We start from the raw sequence: 19,561 nt of genomic DNA, 5'->3' as shown, positions 1-19,561 counted from the left end.
ATTTTTTTTCAATACCCGAACCCGACCCGAACCCGGCGGGTACGGGTACGGGTGCGGGTTTCGGGCAAATTTTCCGCTACCCGACCATCTCTACTGGGAATGCGCCGTAATTACTAAAGATAGAGCAATACTTAGTTCAGCAATCTTATCTTCTACATATATAAGAGGCTTGTCTGTAGCCAAAATCAGGTCTCTGACGGGACGTCATAAGAGGCTTATCGGTAACTGAAAACAGGCCTCTGATAGGACGTCATGCTTTCGTACACTCAAAATAATCCGCACATAACTAATGGAAAATTTCCATATGAAAATCCTTATGATTATTATGTGCCACATATAAACACAATCCGCCCAGAAGTACACATGAAAATTATATGCATATGAATAGTATGTGCAAATTTTAAAGGTAAATTTTAAAAACACATAAATGGTAACTGTTTGGCACATAAAGTTCATTTACTGGGCACATGGAAAAAATCTTTGTGTGAAACACATAGAAACTACGAAAAGTTTTCTCAGTGTAGCAATGGGTTCTATTCTCAATTACCTCACTGGTCTTCTGCTGGGCTGCTCGCTTGCTCAACTGTTCGACTAGACTGCTCGACTGGACTACTCCAAACAACCGCTCGATCCAATTATTCGACTCAACTGCTCGATTTGACTACTTGGCTGAACTGCCTGACTCGACTGCTCGACTCAACTGCTTAATTTGACTATTCGAGTCGGTTCGATTCAACTGCTCTACTTAACTGCTCGACTATACTACTCGAACCAACCACTCGATTCAACTGCTGGACTAGATTACTCGATTTAACTGCTCGACTTAACAGCTCAATTCAATTGCTCGACTGAACTACTCGAATCAACTTTTCGACTTAACTCGACTGCTTGATTCGACTATTCAAATCGGCTGCTCGACTTACTACTCGACTAGACTACTCGGTTTAACTGCTTGACTTGACATGTTGACTGGCCAATGCGAGCATAAAAACTATTTGTTTCAGTTTCAGGCTATGACTCTTTTATGTACAACATTTTAGAGAGAGCTATATTATTGTAATCGTTAGATCTTAAATATTTTTATCCGACTGATTGCAGCAGGTTGAACATGCGAGTCGCCCCTGAGTAATATTGCATATAGCAAGGCTTTCTCTTCTTGAGCAAGGCGTTCAGCTTCTTGAGGTCACGCATCAAACCATTCTGAGATTTGTTGGAGTGTGCAAATTTGATCTATATATACTACGGATAGCCAGCCTGATACTGTCATTTATCTTTTATTGCTATAAAAGGTTGATGATGTAACAAGATCTGGGAGAGCGCCTTGTAGCCATTACGCCGCGGTAATCACAGCAATCGAATTGATCGTCCCTTTTTTTAGATATACGAAAAACCACTCATTCCATCAATTCCTCCTGTAGTTTCTTCTCTTCCCATACCCTAGAAATTATCTAAGAAAATGTCGTTCCTTACCGTATTTGTAGAATTCTGCCTGCAGTCGGGCTTTTCTAAGGGCTCTGTTAGTGCCCAATATCGGGATCTCGAGGATCTCCTCGATATTGGAAGTCAGGTTACAACCAGATTAACTTCCGTTCGGCCGTCTACTGTTATCCTACTGTTGAGATGCTCATCGACGAACTGCTTTTACCTATCGACTAGCTCGCACTCGTTTATGACCAGGTTTCCCTCATCCAATCCCTTTCGCGATTTGTTCACCTTCACATAGAACTTGAACGTGTTTGTTATTAACCCGGAATAGTTGTTACAATTCTTCACAATCTCTGTCCTCCTTCTAGCGCTGTTTCCTCCACAGAGTCGTAGTTAACTAATTCCACGCTCATCGATACTTGTCCAAATTCTCCCTCGTGGCAATGCTTAGACTGTTTCTCGGTGTTTCTTCACATCTGTCTTCGAGGGTTGAAGTACCTAACGTACCTAACCCTTCCACCTCTTCCTCCAGCAGTATAGAACCGGAATGGCTCGTGCTGTATTCTGAACTTATCCCCATTGTACTCGGCCCAAGGCTACGCGTCGCCAATTCGTTAAATGTCTCGACACTCGCGAACTAGTTTCGAACTAGTCGGGCCATATTTACACGTTAGGTGCCTCTATTTCTGGTGTCGATATGAAGGGAATCTGGGAATCTCTCCAAGTAATACCTGCCATTCGTGGTTCATACGGCTGCGTCGTTGAATCTCCTTGTATTATTGCCGATGGTGACCAGGGACTCCGAAAATATGAACTCATCAACTACTTCATGTTTATCGCCGTCAATAGTTGCTGTCCGTGGGAGGCAAACATCGGTTTCTTTGGAACCTCTTCCTACCATATTATATTTGATTTTCAGCGCATTGATTTTTAGCTCTATTCTGCTAGCTTCAGTTTTCAGTATGGCGTTGATTGTCTTCGCTGTCCCAAAGTTTCTGATGCACGTAGCACATCCCTCGCCCCAGGGTAGCTGAATTAGCCGCGTCAGTTTGTCTGGAAACCCTTTCTCGTTTACTGTGTATCATGCTCCTCCACATACATTTTCGTTGACAATTTTCGAAATATGCTTATCTATATATTACTATACGATTACGATAGATAGGACCCCTATGGTGTATATAGTTAAGCTCCACGCCAGTGACTGACAGTGATGTTTCCTAACTAGTTTAGATTTGCGATCAGTGATTGTCCGACGTGATATAATGTATTTATTAATATATCAATAGTGTACAAGGCAAAGTGTTTTTTTCTTATCTAACTTATTATATTCAATATTTCAGATTGCCGAAATTACTTCGCTCCTGCAAGAATGGCCCTTACTGCCGGTGGAACGGGCGCTAGAGTTATTAGATTATGCATACGCTGATCAGTACGTCAGACGATATGCCGTCAAATGTCTACGCACGATACAGGACAGTGAGTTGCTGCTTTATCTGTTGCAATTGGTGCAAGCAATGAAACATGAGTCTTACCTGTATTGTGATCTCGTTGACTTTCTGCTGTTACGCTCCCGCAACAATCAGCACATCGGTCATTTTTTCTTCTGGCATTTGCGTTCGGAGATTCAGGTTCCCTCCGTCCAAGTCCGTTTTGGATTGATCTTGGAGGCGTATTTGAAAGGGAGTCAAGAGCATGTGGCAATTCTGCTGAAACAGATGCAGTGCCTGCGGAAACTGCAACAAAGCTCGGAGTTGGTAAAAAAAGGTAGTAAAGAGAAGGGAAAATCGCTGTTGATTGAATATTTACAAGAACGGTCAGTTGCCGAAGCAATGTCCGATGTTATAAGTCCGCTAAATCCGAGTTTCCGATGTAAAGCTGTCCGAACAGAAAAATGTAAGGTGATGGACTCAAAGATGCGGCCTTTATGGATCGTCTATCAAAATTATGATATTAACGGAGACGATATAAATATGATTTTTAAAAACGGTGATGATCTTCGACAAGATATGCTTACGTTGCAGATGTTACGAATTATGGATCGCATTTGGAAAAGCCACGGGTACGATTTTCGCATGAACCCATATAGCTGTATAAGCACAGATCGGCGATTAGGAATTATTGAAGTCGTACTAAATGCTGAGACTATTGCAAATATTCAGAAAGAGAAAGGCATGTTCTCAGCCACCTCGCCGTTTAAAAAAGGTTCACTATTAGCGTGGCTAAAAGAACATAACACAACGGAGGAAATGCAAGCTAAAGCGGTACAAGAATTTACTCTCAGTTGCGCTGGATATTGTGTTGCAACGTATGTGTTAGGGGTGGCCGATCGTCATTCAGACAATATAATGGTAAAAAAGACTGGTCAGTTGTTTCATATTGATTTTGGACACATCCTTGGCCACTTCAAGGAGAAATTTGGATTTCGTCGAGAAAGAGTTCCATTCGTACTGACACACGATTTTGTTTACGTAATCAACAAGGGTCGTACCGATCGAGAAGCGCAAGAATTCAGACAGTTTCAGCATCTTTGCGAAGAAGTAAGCAAGTTATGAATATCGTAGCGTTATTTAAACTAATACTCTTTTTTTGTACACAGGCATTTCTTATCCTAAGGAAGCACGGATGCTTAATTTTATCGCTTTTTGCCATGATGATATCTACTGGTCTTCCAGAGTTATCATCCGAAAAGGATTTGAACTATCTGCGTGAAACTCTGGTAAATTCATTACACTATTTCACTGCCTAATTGTTCGAGATAATCATTTCTTCCTAAATTTACAGGTACTAGATAGGCCAGATGCGGAAGCTCGTGAACATTTTAGATCAAAGTTTAGTGAAGCGTTGGCAAACTCGTGGAAAACATCACTAAATTGGGCATCGCATAATTTTTCTAAAAATAACAAGCAGTGACAGTTTCGTTACAATCTCACTATATAAGCAACATTGCAAAACACTTTGCAATGCTCAGTTGAATCTTGTGTTGCTGAACATTGGACCATCAGGTGGCCAATCTGTTGAAATTGTGTAATTGCAAATTTATTGCATTATAGCCGACTGACAAGCATTCATTTTCCGTCTCATTTGCGTGAATTTGTAAAATCTCGCATTTTGTTGCTCATATCTCGTTTGCCTCGACTGGTCGCCAGGTTGCGAACATTGAACACTAGCGCAAGCAGGGCTACCTAGTTGTTTTACCACTAATATTATTGCTATTTTACGACACTAGTTGTTGCACTCTGTGGAAGTATGTGAAGAATTAACATAGTTTAGCCAATACATAAATATAAATATTCAGACTTATTCTCGTACAGTGTGCTCCAATCCAATAGCGATTTGGAAAAAAGGCGAATTATATAAGTAGGTTGCTAATTTCTCGTAGTTGGTATTAGTAGGATTTTCCAATTTTCTTTTTGTATAGTCAGTCTATTACGTTTATAAAATAAAAAGGATAAAAAGCATTGTGCATTAGTAAATCAAAGCGATTTTCTGTGTGTGGCGGAGCGACTAGAAACTGATTAAATCATCCCCACCATAGAGATAATAAATCAAGTAACAGACAGTGTACCAAGCTAACAATAGCGATGCACGGACTGATAGGAAAAATACGTATTGTTACTTTTTTGCAAGTCCCGCAGAAATCATAAAGAAATTAACTCAGTTTTACTAGCAAATTTATTGTACCCAAATTAAAAAATATTGATTTAAGCCTTAGCAGTAAATTAAAGCAAATTATATTTGGTATATTACACTAACTTAATGCTGTATCTTTAGAAAATATGTAAGTAGGAATGGGCGAAGCGCAGTACATTTTATTTAAGCATATAGTACCACTCTATTGAAAATAGTAAAAAGCCCTAACGAAGAAATCGAATAAATTTTGTCATAGTATATATACTTATCTTTATAAATTTATTCTAAGATTACAGAACTTCCCTGTCTATTAAAGCGAATTCATTTTTACAGAGCTTTGAATGAGTTTTACTCGAAAATGCTACTAAACAGTAATAACTGAGCAACCGGTTATATTTTCTACAGCGCCAAATTGGGGCAAACTTGCATTACAAGGAAAAAGAGTTAAGCGACTAACTCTTCGGATTGAACCCGAAAAAGGCCTTTGTGACGATGCTCCAAAATTGCAATTGTTAGAATTAGAAGGTAAGAGGGTTAGAGGGTTTTGAATTTTTACAACACCAGCAAGCCGTCTACAAATTGTATCAACAGATTACAAAGATTCTCGGTCGTCTTCGATAGGCAGGCAGATTTTGTTGATGGGACGCCTATACTTAGAACAAGCGATCGTGACATCAACCGCTCTGACCGTCGTCATCTAGAAAAGCTGCCATACGAGTAGATTTCGATTGATGTCACGCAGTAAACTTCTTCTAAATCAGCTCCAGGCCGTGGTTTTCTCTGCTGTACGAAGAAGTCGTCTCCATTCCACTCGGTCCATGGCCCCAATTCGCCAACCACGTAGTCTGCGTAGGGTCCGCAGGTCGCCTTCCACTTGATCGATCTATCTTTCTCGCTGTGCGCTCCGCCGTTTCGTTCCAGTAGGATCGTTATTGAGAACTTTTTTAACCGGGCTGTCGTCCGACATCCTCACGACGTGCCCAGCCCATCGCAGGTGACCGATTTTTGCGGTGTGAGCGATGGGTAATTCCCTAAGCAGCGGATGCAATTCATGGTTCGTTCGCCTCCTCCACGTTCCGTCTTCCATCTGCAATCCGCCGTAGATGGTGCGCAACACATTCCGTTCGAAAACACCACTAAGGGCGCGTGGTGTCCTCCACGGGCATAGTCCATTTCTCATGGCCGTAAAGGACTACCACGCAATAAACAAATCATGCCAAATCCAATGTTTGGCTTCGTACGTAGATTCTTTTTGCGGGCCCGCAAAGTATTAAGGTAAACGTTGCTCCAAACTCGCCGAAATTGTTCGCACATTAGCTTCAGGTGTTGGCATCGATCTAAACATCCTATTTTGTAATTTTGATGTCTGAAGTTGAGTTAAATAAAAATTGCAAGATGTCTTTTCGGAAAAATAAAAATAGTCTGTTGGTTTTATTCAATTGCCAAAAGGTGGTGGGATGAGACATTTTCTCTGTTTGATCACATGTAATGAATGGGTATAAATCCGCTGCAAACGTTTAACCACATTTAACCATGCAAAACAATAAGCATAAAAGTTGGTCTTTAGTTTAGAACTTAATCTGAAAAAAAAATTCTGACACAAAGCCCGATTTGTCTGAACAGCTATTTCGATTTGTTATCAAAATTTAAGGAAATAATTGTTCCTCAGGAATTTGAATATTTTTGATGCGAAATGACTCAACGATGAATTGAGCAACACATCCAACTTTTGATATTCAGGAAAACTTCGGGTTTGCGACTCTATCGACTCTGCTCGCAGTAGAGTTTCAAAGATATGACCAATTTGTTAGACTAAAGCAGAATTTTGAGGTCGAGATGGTCTTTCACATGAATACGCATTAAGCGTAAGTTTTCACCAGTAATCGACAGGAGACTAAAAATAAAATCCGGGTTCTGACCCGTTCAAGTTCAATCCTCGTTCTTGTTACAGACCGATCTAGGTCGAGAAATCTGGAATAATCTAGAGGCATAATTTGCTTTAACCAAACTCGAGTTTTAGTCTTTGACCTTGAAATGCGGTCAGGCATTAATATTAATATTTTTTGAAACGATGGTTTTTACAGTTGATGGAGGGACGGTAGGGGAAAGTAATGAAAATTTTTTGGAAAAGGAGGGGAAAGAGTGGAAAGGAAGGGGGGAGGGGGTAATAGGTAGCTACGCTTAACAAGTCGTCGTTGTGACTCCTATCTTTTGTCCAATGCTGGAAGATGCATGGATCGAACCAAGCTATAATCAGATATTATAACCGGATTTGAACCCACAACACCTGCCAGGGCTTGTGGCTCGCTGCATTGGTATCAGTAAGGGTGGCTCAGGCGGCACGTTCTATTCTTATATTGGAAAATTTGTGCCTTTGCCTTTGACCTTGAAATGCGTGCAGCCATTAATATTCATATTTTTTAAAACGATGGTTTTTTCAATTTATGGAAAAACATTTCAAGGTCAAAGACTAAAACGCGAGTTTGGTCAATTTCATAGGAACGGAGCCTTTCTCCGAAGACCCGCGCTGAGAAACGCGGACTGACACGCTTTCGGACGAACAACGTCACACGCAGTACCTTGCAAGTCGTAAGGGCCTGCATAGTGTCGTCGTCCTGGAAGTAAAAACAAGTTAGATCAAAACTTCTCGGTCGGTGGTTTCTACAGTTGACGAAGGAAGAGGCCAAATCTGTGTGTCTAAAATTACATTCTCAAGAAATAATTACATTCTCAAGGAAATTGAACCCTCACGTTTTCGACTACATTCTATCAGACGTGCCTCTACGCCGCGAAAATTATGTTAACCCTCTAACGGGTAAGACCGTCTGTAGACGGCCTTCGCTTTTGGTGTTCCAGAGTTGCATATGAAATTTGTTTTGAATTGACAATATGCAAAATATGTTCAGAATAGATTTCTTGACATTTTGATATTGATATCACAACATTCTGACTATGCATTCAAAAGTTATCATCTTTCAAAAACAAAAATTCCGAAAATAATTAATGCGCGAATATTCCCTTTTTTACTTTTGGAGAAAAAGGATATCTAGAACAAAATGATTGACCTTAAAATTTTTGTATGCGTAAGTTTCATGCTTTATTTCAATTTTGTAATGTGTTTGAATTGAAAAAATATCTGGATAGAGCGTTAGACATGAAAAACGAAAAAGAGAAATTGGACTTTTTGTAACCTGGCGGTCCTCCAGATAATTATTTTTGCATGAAAATCCGAACTTAAGGTTCTATTGAGTGTACTTTCATGATAAAATAGTCATCAGCTTGATTGCATCGTTTTTACGATGTTGCCCGTTAGAGGGTTAAGGACTTGGGAATACTGCTTGACTCTAAGCTCGACTTCAAACAGCACATCGCATATATTGTCGATAAGGCCTGCAGGAATCTGGAATTTATCATGCGGATCGCCAAGAACTTCAACGATATCTACTGCCTCAAAGCTCTCTACTGTGCTCTTGTGCGGTCCAACCTTGAGTACTGCGCTCCTGTGTGGAGTCCGTACTACCAAAATGGAGTTGACCGAATCGAGTCAGTGCAGCGTCGATTCATACGTTTTGCACTTCGAAGATTGCCCGGGAACGACCTCTTTCAGCTGCCCTGCTATGAACAACGCTGCAGACTCATCGATCTTGACCCGTTGAACACTCGTCGCGACGTGATCAGACCAATGGCAGTCACCGACATGCTGACCTCGAGAGTGGATTGCCCATGTCTACTCGCGAACCTCAACATATACGCCCAAAGTCGTGCTCTACGCAACTGTCCATTTCTGCGTGTACCGCATCGGCGAACCAACTATAGCACATTTAGCACAATCATCGGTCTGCAACGCCATTTCAATCGATTTACACATAGCTTCGACTTAAACGTCAGCCGCGAGGTACTGAAAATTCGTTTCCTGGCACTAGTACGTAGATTCTAGTTTAAGTGTATCAGTAGGGCCAGTAGGCCTGTTGATATTTTTATACAAATAAACAACTTTGTGGCCTAAAAACAGCCCAAAAACCAGATAGGCCGCTACATTAATAAGGGGGGTTGCGCAGTCTTCTTTTGTCCAGCGCCTCTATGGTTCAAAGGTATACGGGTACCAGCGAGCCACACGCCCTGGCAGGTGTTGTGGGTTCAAATCCGGTTATAATCTCTGATTATAGCTTGGTTCGACCCATGCATCTTCCAGCATTGGACAAAAGATAGGAGTCACAACGACAATTTGTTAAGCGTAGCTATCCATTACCCCCCCCCCCCCCTTTCCTTTCCACTCTTTCCCCTCCTTTCCCAAAAAATTTTCATTACTTTCCCCTACCGTCCCTCCATCAATTGTAAAAACCATCGTTTCAAAAAATAATAATAATTTGCTTGTTTTTTTCTCTAAATATCAATGAATATTTGTTCTCGAAGCATCGAAAAGTGTGGTTACAATCTTGCTGAATTGACCGAAGTGAAAACAGAAAAAGTATTGTCCCAACAAAGTATACGCTTTCCGTGTTTACATCCACCAGCCTGGTATGAACTTTTTAAGTCACTTTCCGTACAATATAAGCAAATTTCTATACAAAACTTTTGATCTAAATATCCAATTAGTATCGAAGAATCCAAAAGATATCGATAATGATTGGTTAAATTGTGAGCCCCTCCCAACAAAATTAAAATCGATCAAATCGGTCCAACCTTTGTTGAGAAACGTGATCTGGTTTAAAACAGGTCAGTCATCGCACATACATGAATATCCCCACGAAGGAAGTGAGCTCCGAGGTGAAGTTCATTTCACACACCAAGTTCCCCAAGACAATGCTATGGCTGACAATCAGCGAGAAGGGGATGTCAAAGCTGCTCTTCTTTCGCTTCGGATTAACCGTGAATCGGGAAATTTGTAGTGCGAAGTGCCTGCCGGAAGTTGCGTCATTCATCAAGAAATACTATAAGGTCGAAGACGCGGTGTTCTGGCCGGATCTGACGTCGGCCCACTACTCGGAGCAATCGTTGGAGGAAATGGAGCGGCTGAATATCGCAGTCAGTGAACCCAGGCAACGTCCCCCAGCTGCATTTCATTGAGAATTTATGGACAAACCTGAAGCGTAAGATCTACTCCATCAATTTTGTCGCGAAAACTGAGGAGGAATTGATAAATAAACGAAGAAAGAACTCAAAAACATGCCTACACGCATGTTTTCGTCCGCCATGGCAAATGTTCCGGTTAACTGCCGGAAGGCCGCTCGCAAGGGCGTAGATTTTTTTGCAAGCAAGCTAATATAATTACCTTCTATGGAAATTTATCAAACTCAATTAGCTGTCTTAGTTTTTATTTATCACCATCCGAAAAAACTTCATTTTTTAATGTATATGTTATTTTAATATTGTTATTCATAGAGGCGAATGCACGAAAGTGTAAAACCTCTCAAATAAAATAACAACAACAACAATATTGTTATTCTGTCACCGTTATTCTGACAGTTTTCCCATGAGTTTACAATTGACGCTGACGGATGCGTTGATGCAGCATTCTGTTTGGACACTAATACAGGTTGTTGACTAGAATTGTAAGTAGTTTACATACGAGTTATGTACAGTTAACAGATAGGTTAAAAATAATATTTGGGCTTTAGACTAGTGTCGGAATAAAGTTTGCGGTAGTTGAGAAACTATTAAATTGTGAGTAAAACTTGTGATGATGTATTTAATGATATGAAGTCCGCGAGCGCCGAGCGGAGCTTTGTGGAATTGGGTATTTTAGTGGTATATACATTTCCGCATATTCTATATTCTAATCGCTACATGAAGACTTTTCCGAATTTGACTAATGGAAGTAATGAAAAAACATTTTTTTTATATTTGAAAAAAAAAATTGGAATAAGACGATAGCTTACAAGTAAACCACTTTTCTTTTTAGCTCGTCTTAGACAACACAGTGAATAGATACACTATGGCCATCGAACGATACAGGTTTCATATGAGAGCTTTAAAAGCTCGGTTAAAATGAAGAGCTCTATCAGAGAGATAGAAGAGAGGGAGAGAACTTCTGACATCAAGTCAATCAATCGGCTTGGTTGATATCTGTCAAACAGCAAATCATTCTAGTTTTGATTTTTATTAATTTTTTAATCGAATATTGACTTAATTGAAATATAAAAAGAACTGCTAGATTCAGGAAACGACGGGCTATCAAATGAGATAGAAAAATCCACTTTTTTGGGAAAATTAAAATACCCAATTGGACCATCGGAATATGATTTTAAAAAATCTTTTCACGATCAAATTCCACTATTAATTCAGATTATGTTGAAATTGGCTTTCGCATAAGTTTTATCGACGAGCGAGGCACATCCATCGTGCCTCGTCAGCACTCGGTCGTACAACTTACGAGACCCGAGTCTGATGGCCACTGTACTTTGTTGTTTGAGACTTCGGTTGGGTTGCCTAATTTATGGACAACACATGTAGGTTTTCCGGGGACGGATTTGCGGTAGAGTACAGCGGTCAGCATTTAGTTTTTACGTCAAATTAACACCGAGATTTTGAATCATTCTCAGAATGCATTTTCTGGTGATCTAATTCCTTGTGATGATCAATAGCAAAGCTGGCCACGCCCATGCAGGTCAATTTGGGAGGGAAAAGAATGTTAGTCCGACACTTGCTGCTACTAGAGACCGAGGAATCCTCTGTATCATCCACAAGTATCACAGGAAGGAGTTGTTAGTAGAAAGGAATTGATCTGGATCCACCGAGGTAGGTGGTGCGATCACTGTCATTCGAGCTCGCGTACGATTTGAGGACGTTTTTGGTTATGTGGCCAACAGGTAGTGGAGATCCGACATATACCGATATAACAAAAAACTATGAGAAATCAGTTATGTGCTATCAACATATTCGATTCGTTCGAAATCACGCGCGGTCAGCTATTAAATACCGATAGACATTTGTTGCTATGCACGAAAGCTGTCCTGAGACAAACGTGTCTATTTGGCAATTCATCAAAAACATTGACTGCGCGAGATACCTTTTGGCATCCTTCGATCATAGAATTGGCCTAAAAACTCTGACTACTTTATTAGGGAGTTGTATAAAAGCTATCAAGCTTATGATATTTGATAATCATATGATGAAAATAACGCGCAATGTTCCTAAGTAACCGATTTCACGATTAAAATGCATCTTTATAAGATTTCAATAAAAGTTCCGGTTTGTAAACGTACCATTGCTAAGTGTGCTCAAAAGAATTCAAAATGGCCTTCTAAAACAACCGCTGTCGGAAAAATGCAACGAGCGAGACGCGAAAGCAAACGATGCTAAAGTACCATACGAAACGATTCTCAGTATGTAAGCACTGGTTGTATGAGACTAACCTGGATATTCGGAAATTTTCTTGTAAAGCCAGTCATTAAGAAAATTAAGATCAAAAATACACCTTTTTTATAAATAAAATATAATGGTAGTGGTATTACATTACGAACCATAGTTTGAAAATTTTTATTGAGAAATATTATGCACATGCGAGATTTACGGTGGCTCGAAAACCTCGTGACAAACTTAATTTTATTATAGGTACCTGAAATTAAAAATCAGGCACAATGAAGCGTGCCAATATAGTCCTTAAGTTGATAAGCATTTCCTCCTATCAACACTAATATGCAGAGATATAGCGCCCTGCACGCGTAATAAGGCACTTTCATGTTCCTACTACATTTTCTGGTTAAAAAACTACTCAAAATCTGAGTTTATACACTTTAAGGGCATTTTGAGTAGTTTTAACCAAATTTTAGCTAAATCAATTTACGGGTAAACTCATTTAAGAGTGTGCCTACTTTTTAATTACTTGCGCCACTTAGGATAATCTAGAAATTTTTACTCGTCCCGGGTTGACGCTGGAGGATTTTAGAGGTAATTTTGCACAATTCTTTTCCTTTCCTCCTCCTGCATGATGAATATCTCAAAACCACGTAAGGTTTAAATTGCGAAAAAATATACCGAGCAGAACTATTTACAAATAACAAAAGGCTGTCAAAATCTTGTAATTGCATAACGAGGACGCCGCTATAGCCGAAATGAAGTGCTCCTTTTCTAAATAATCTAATTGTGATAGTATACTTTGGGTTGATCCAGCCAGCACTTCGCTACATTAATTGCTGGTGAAACCCATGCCGTTTTTGGCACCGCTAAAGGCTAGCGCCAACCGCACGCTACGGCCCTGCCCCTAATACCGAAGGTACAGAGGTGAATGCCGAACTAGGCAAAGTCTATAAAAAATACCAAAGGTTCAGGTATGACTTACGACACTCTTTCGACTATAGCTCCATTTTAAGGAAATTAACATCTATATAAATTTCACGATTTACTCAATTCAATTTCAAAGATTTACTCATACTCAGCCCCACCGTTCTGAGCAAATCGCGAGTACTCGTCCAGTACTGGCAATATATGTATGACTTTTATGGCACTTGTTCGATTATTGCTTCTGTTTAAGGAATTAACCAAATATGAAAAAAGTTAGTTTACTTTTAGCTGGTTTTCAAACGATTGTCCATAAAAATCAAAGCGTACACTGGAATCGCTTGATAAGCGATTTCATAGAGTACTTGGAACATATCCCTCGCGTGAAAAGAGACCTCATTGCAGAAGAAATTGAGAGAATTGTTTTTGATATCAAAATGTAACGGGTTGGACGAAATTTTATCAATAATAATTTTTTGATAAACTCTAAGACCACGTCAATCTACTTGTAATTGACCAAAGTAGCGTTTTGCTTCGGTACGAATAGCGACAGAGAAGAAAGCTTATCAATGCCGCTATTGGCGGGACTCACTTAGCCATACCTACTTCTCATTATCTTCTAACTGATGCGGCACATTTCCCTAATACGTGTACATACGTTAGAGTTTGTGTAATTGAGGAAAGCTCCTCATGCTGAAGTGTGTCCGGTCGATCAACACGAGAAACGACTTGTCCAGTCAACTGTATCTGTTTACCGGTAACAACGGACCGAAGGATTCGAGTATACCGACACCATGCAGTGAGTGGTATGTTCAGTTGTGTTTTAATCGTCATTCTGGCCGGTAGTAAAGCGGACAAACGAGTGTTCCTTTCAGTTATAGTTGATGTACTGATTTAACTACATCCCGGGTAGGACGTTTGTTGAGTGGTGAGGGTTGGCGAATGATTGGGTTCGGATTTGCGGTTGAAATGCAAAATCAAGAGTGCATACATTAGTGAAGATAGGGTGGCTGGTTAAACGCATACAAGTTAGTAATAATTTCTGGACGATGTTACCTGATAATCCAAATTCAACCAGTTCAAACTAACAACTATTATTACTCCTGAAACATTCTTTTCTACATCATTATCAATTTGATGCAAAACATTTTGAGGAATCTTCAGCTTGAACATTGGAAATCTGGAACCAGTCTAATAATTTCGAATATAGGTAAAAACAGATCAGTCGGTAATTTGAAACCAAACGACAAAAGTGCAATTTTCGTTTCCAGTCTTCTGAACTGTCTGTTTGAATGAAAAGTGCACCTACATGCTGATTCGATTATTGTTTTGCAATAAGAAACGGCAGTCTCGACTAGTAATAACCCTACATACCAGTGAAGCCTCTAAGTTTCTGTGTTCATTATTTCATCATTCGGTTTGGAACTAAAATTGAATGCCTCGAGCAATTATTGTGAACTCTAGTCGTGCTCGTGATAACAGTTTATTTCTGTGTCAACTAACGATGCTGAATACTTTTTGGATGATTTCGAAAACATACTAGGATTACCAGTGAAACACCATCGGTACCAAGTTTATTAAGCTGAAACAGTTTTAGGTAAATCGCATTATTTACAAAAAATATCCCACGTCAATAAGCTTGTATTTAAGAAATTCTCTTGTTTCAAGATTTTATGTTACATCATTATTTAGCAATTCCAATCGCATCAAAAGTAACAATAGGGTTTATATCATACACATTACATCTATGGCGATTTAAAAAACCAATATTGCTTTTAAAAATAGTAATTTTAGTCAGCTAGGCAGTGTGCCGCTGTTCAGACTCCTCCCCACCAAGGGCACTAGCTAGCAATTAATGTAGCAAAATAGGTACTGGATAAGGGGCACAAAAAGAACCATTAGCTAAATCTAAAAAATGATAAACATGGAAGAAACACTGATTTAGAAAACAAGGGGATGCCAATTCGGGTCTTGGCCGAGGGCGTCGCGCAGTGGGACGGTTTCAAAAATAGTAAGACATAAGTAATAGCATCGAAACCATAAGACATGTGCCAGAAATGCAGTTTACATTACTCTTTGATCTAATGATCTGATATAGTCCTACGTCACCCTTTCGTACAACCCTTAGGGCTGTAGTTTTTTCGATCTGAATATGAAATATGAATATAGGGTACTACCACTTGCTTTAGCAGAACGTCCATCCATAGCAATGGGCCTATCATCATCACAAAAAGAATTGTACATATTGAACGATCGGTCATATTCACTGTATGAAGGGCCAAAAGGGAATAGGCCGGTAAGCAACATCACTTACACGTACCAGGGGTGTTGAGAATCGCCTTCCAGGGACTAGATCCATGAGCCCAATCGTTAAATAAGCCCTCTTGATGCAGAATAGCCCGGCAAGTGGGGAGAAGGGCCCGCTCGTTATCCATGATATGTTGTTAATCGGACCAAGATTAACCTTAGAAAGTTGGCTGCTCCACTCTCCCTAAGCACACCACTTCAAACGAGTGCCCTGAACTATTATGTTATGTCGTTTCGATGCTATTACTTCTATCTCACTATTGTTGAATGTATGTACAGAAAGGCGGAGCTTAAGACAGTATGAACGGCAGTGCTTCCAATGCTAGATTCTGTAAGTTTTTGCACAACCAGTATTTTTAGGTACAAAGCCAGCTTGTCATACGTAATCACGATTCACACTTCATTTTGTATTTTTGAAGAAATATTTATATCCTCAAGTGCTTAAGTTTTTGGCATAAGATGAACCTTTCTCTTTTTGCCTGATACATGTACACTACACTCTTAAAAGATTCTACCTGTAAATAGTTCGGATTTAGTTAAAGCTAGGTTGAAACTGCTCAAAATGCCCTTAAAGTGTACAAACTCAAACTTTGGGTAAAAATTTCAACCAATTTTGGCTACTTGCTACCGATAATTGAATTATTCTCTATGACAAATAACGCAATTTTAAGTTCCTACTACCAATTTTTTGGTTGAAAAACTACTGAAAATCTGAGTTTGTGCACTTTAAGGGCATTTTGAGTAGTTTCAACCTAACTTTAACTAAATCCGACCAATTTACAGGTAGAATCATTTAAGAGTGTAGAGTATTCCAAATGAAGATAGAATTAACAAAAGGGCGAATGTCGCAAGCGTAAACAAACCGAGTGAGGGTTGATTTTCCTTGCTGGTCCAGCAAAAAGTACTTCTCACTCGTTTTGTTTACATTTGCGACATTCGCCCTTTTGGTAATTCTATCCTGACATAAGCACTATGTTATTAAACCTAGGGGCTTACGTCTCAAATGATAGCTGAGAGTGTCACAACAAAATTTTTATTTGGAGTCAACATTGGTTGACGCGATTTATGGGTCGCACATTTTAGATTTAAGGCATGTTTTTAGAATAATTTAAGGTATTGAGGTACGATGCTGATCTAATAAGCCAGTTGTCGTATGTTCGAATCTCGGCTGAGAGAGGCTGTTAGAGTCAATAGGATCGTAGCAACTGGCCCTGCAATTGTCCTGTACTCTATCAGCTGGTTGCGAAGTCTGTCGCATAAAAACAGAAGGTCAAGTTTCGATAACGGAATGTGTCTTCTAGGCTTTGCATTGCTTTACAGTGATTTCTGGATCGATGATAATCCATCTATCTAGACTAAGATTTGGGCAGTATTGCGAATATACGAGTAGATGACATAGAAACACATGCAAAATTAGACAACACCAGTGTTGGCGCGGGGAGTAAAGAGACTAATCAATCCGGACACCAGGTTGTCAGCAGCACAAACCAATATACGGTGTAATGCAGCTTTAAAACTTTCGGTATCTTTACCGGACTTAATCCAACTAATCACATTAGGCAAATTTGTAATTTTAGAAATAACAGTTAAGTTTTATGTTAGAATAACCCATTTAACCAATTTTAACAATGTAGCGTTTATACATATTCTAATAGTATATAGCTTTACTGCCGTGAATCGCGTATCAGTCCCATTTTCTATGGAGTTTCCTATATAAATGAGACTGTTAAGTGATTCACGGCAGTTTAGATTTTAACGCGTTATAGTTTTAAGAGTGATCACCACGAATAGTTTCATCGACTGTCCTAAATTGTCGTTCCCCTTTTACTTCCGTTTCCTGTCGGCTGTCAACTGTCACATTTTACGGGCCCACTGTAAAAATAGCGTTCGTCTGAGCCAACCCTGCGCTTCAACGATTTGAGGCAGTGTGCCCAGTGGCAACAGCCAGTAAAGGGGAAAACAGACTAAACTATTTCCGCAAATATTGAAGATTTTCAATCGAAGTTTACTCAATTCATCAAACTATTAGTAGTCTTAGATTGTTAAATAAAATTTAGAGCCCGCCGTATGCCAACATTTGTGGAAAGTATATGTATGTATGATGCTAACGTGCGCTACAGCGACTTCCGGTTTCATTATTCATCTGGCAGAGATATGGAAGTCAGTATTATTGTCTATAATATTTTGCGTGATAGCGGCATTAAGACTCATTTTGACACCAATTAAAAAGAGTAACATCAAACTGCGATTTGGTTTGTTGTTGTCTATTGGATTATTTACCGGTCATTTACTCGGACGAACAAATTATGATCTTTAACCCGGCATTCGTTACGTTGAAACTGCCCTAATCGGTACAACTCTGTGCTTTACCTGGTTATAGGCATTACTGCGTTCCTTGCACGACGAGGAATCCACCTGATTTTTGGCGGAATCCTGTCAACTGCGACTGCAATCCTGATTTTGGTTGGCATGAGCAACTTATTTTTCCAGTCTGATTGTGCACAGATACAGTCTATAGGCTTGATTGGTAGTAGCGTGTGGATTTGTACTTTGCGTACTTTGTACGCAGTTAGTGGTAGAAGAATTTTTGCGCGGTAATGAAGATTGTATTACGCATGCCATTAGTATATTTCGCTTCTTTTTAAGTCTTATGGTTTCAACGCAGGAGAAATTGCCAGAAGAAGACGTGATAGTCAAGAACAAAATTCTTGAAATGTTTCAGTGAGATCAAATACCTATATGATTTTTAAATAAAAAATCAAACAAATTTTAAGTGTTCTTTCCGCGTACAAAGGCTAAAACGTTCTTTACAATCAGGGATGGCACGATCACTTTGACTCAGTTCACATTCATTTGAAGATAGAATTAACAAAAGGGCGAATGTCGCAAGCGTAAACAAATCGAGTGAGGGTTGATTTTCCTATGCTGGTAAAGCAAAAAATAACTCTCACCCGTTTTGTTTACATTTGCGACATTCGTCCTTTTGTTAATTCTATCTAGATTTGACAGTACCGTCTCAGCCAAGCAAAATTTGACAAAGTTTTATATGGGACATTTTTAGAATTAGTTATTATCTACAATTTTGCTGAATAAAGTTTTGCTGTATCTTTTTGTAGTTACGGCGCGACAGTGCTAGTAACTCGTTAATGACTAAATGAACGTTCACTTAGTCAGTAAAGAGGTACTAGCATTGTAGCACCGTAAATACAAAAGATACAACAGAATTTTATTCAGAAAAGTTGTATATAATAACTAGTTCTTCAATCGTCTCATATATAACTTTTTCAAATTCTGCATAACTGAGACGGTACTGTCAAATGAATGTGAATTGAGTGAAAGTGATTGTGCCATCCCTGTTTAGAATACGCCAAGAGCGTTACAAAATGACTTGGTAATGATATTTAACTGCTGTTAAACAATTCCTCACATTTTGCTTTTCCTCTGAAAGACAACGCTTGTGAATATACCTATGACTCTAATCTTCTGTTTGATTGAACGCTCTCAGTTTGAATTGAATGAATGGATCAAGAATCTCACCAGCGTAAAACGTCAATGGCGTGTATACAGAATTCAAAATCTGCTGGAAAATGCAGTAAGAGTCGGATTCCTTATCAGTTTGTTTTCGGGTTGGTCAAGGTTTATAACTGATATGCTAAACATTATATATGAACTCGCTTAAAGAATGATGAAATAAATTTGCTTTTGTTTCTTGTAACTAGTTTGTAACCATATAAAGCAAAAGCAGCAAAAAACTTAGATTAAAAAGGATCGCCACGATAACATTTTCTGAAACCTGGGGTAAACTATGATATCTATTACAAGAATATACATAGAGTAAGGAGGGGTAAAAGTGTGATGGGGGTAAAAGGGCGATTCAATGATTTATCGGTACAAGTTCCGAGTAAATTGACTACATTGTCATGGATGGGTGACTACTTTGACAACTTGAATCTAACGAAAATTTTGGTTGTTTACGAAG

At 39.3% G+C, this 19,561-nt stretch overlaps 2 protein-coding genes across 8 annotated transcripts in view; both read left to right on the top strand.

Moving 5' to 3' along the window:
* Window positions 1-5,334, top strand: part of LOC128739965 (phosphatidylinositol 4,5-bisphosphate 3-kinase catalytic subunit beta isoform) — a 36,194-nt gene extending 30,860 nt beyond the window's left edge. For all 4 annotated transcript variants that reach the window (XM_053835475.1, XM_053835485.1, XM_053835479.1 and 1 more), the window contains exons 5-7: window positions 2,766-3,962; window positions 4,022-4,141; window positions 4,207-5,334. In XM_053835475.1, the coding sequence (XP_053691450.1) occupies window positions 2,766-3,962; window positions 4,022-4,141; window positions 4,207-4,335 (1,446 nt within the window). In that variant the 3' untranslated portion in view covers window positions 4,336-5,334. The remainder of the gene's footprint in view (window positions 1-2,765; window positions 3,963-4,021; window positions 4,142-4,206) is intronic.
* Window positions 5,335-14,130: 8,796 nt separating this feature from the next.
* LOC128732354 (protein white) overlaps window positions 14,131-19,561 on the top strand; it is a 46,740-nt gene continuing 41,309 nt past the window's right edge. For 2 of the 4 annotated variants that reach the window (XM_053825616.1, XM_053825602.1), the window contains exon 1: window positions 14,131-14,872. The gene's annotated coding sequence lies outside the window, so the exon portion shown is untranslated. The remainder of the gene's footprint in view (window positions 14,873-19,561) is intronic. The other 2 variants (XM_053825609.1, XM_053825622.1) reach the window with 2 other exon arrangements.

This window comes from Sabethes cyaneus, chromosome 1 (genome assembly GCF_943734655.1).
Source record: "Sabethes cyaneus chromosome 1, idSabCyanKW18_F2, whole genome shotgun sequence".
NCBI classification, from domain to species: Eukaryota; Metazoa; Arthropoda; class Insecta; order Diptera; family Culicidae; genus Sabethes; species Sabethes cyaneus.
This window is presented reverse-complemented; position numbering and strand designations above follow the sequence as displayed.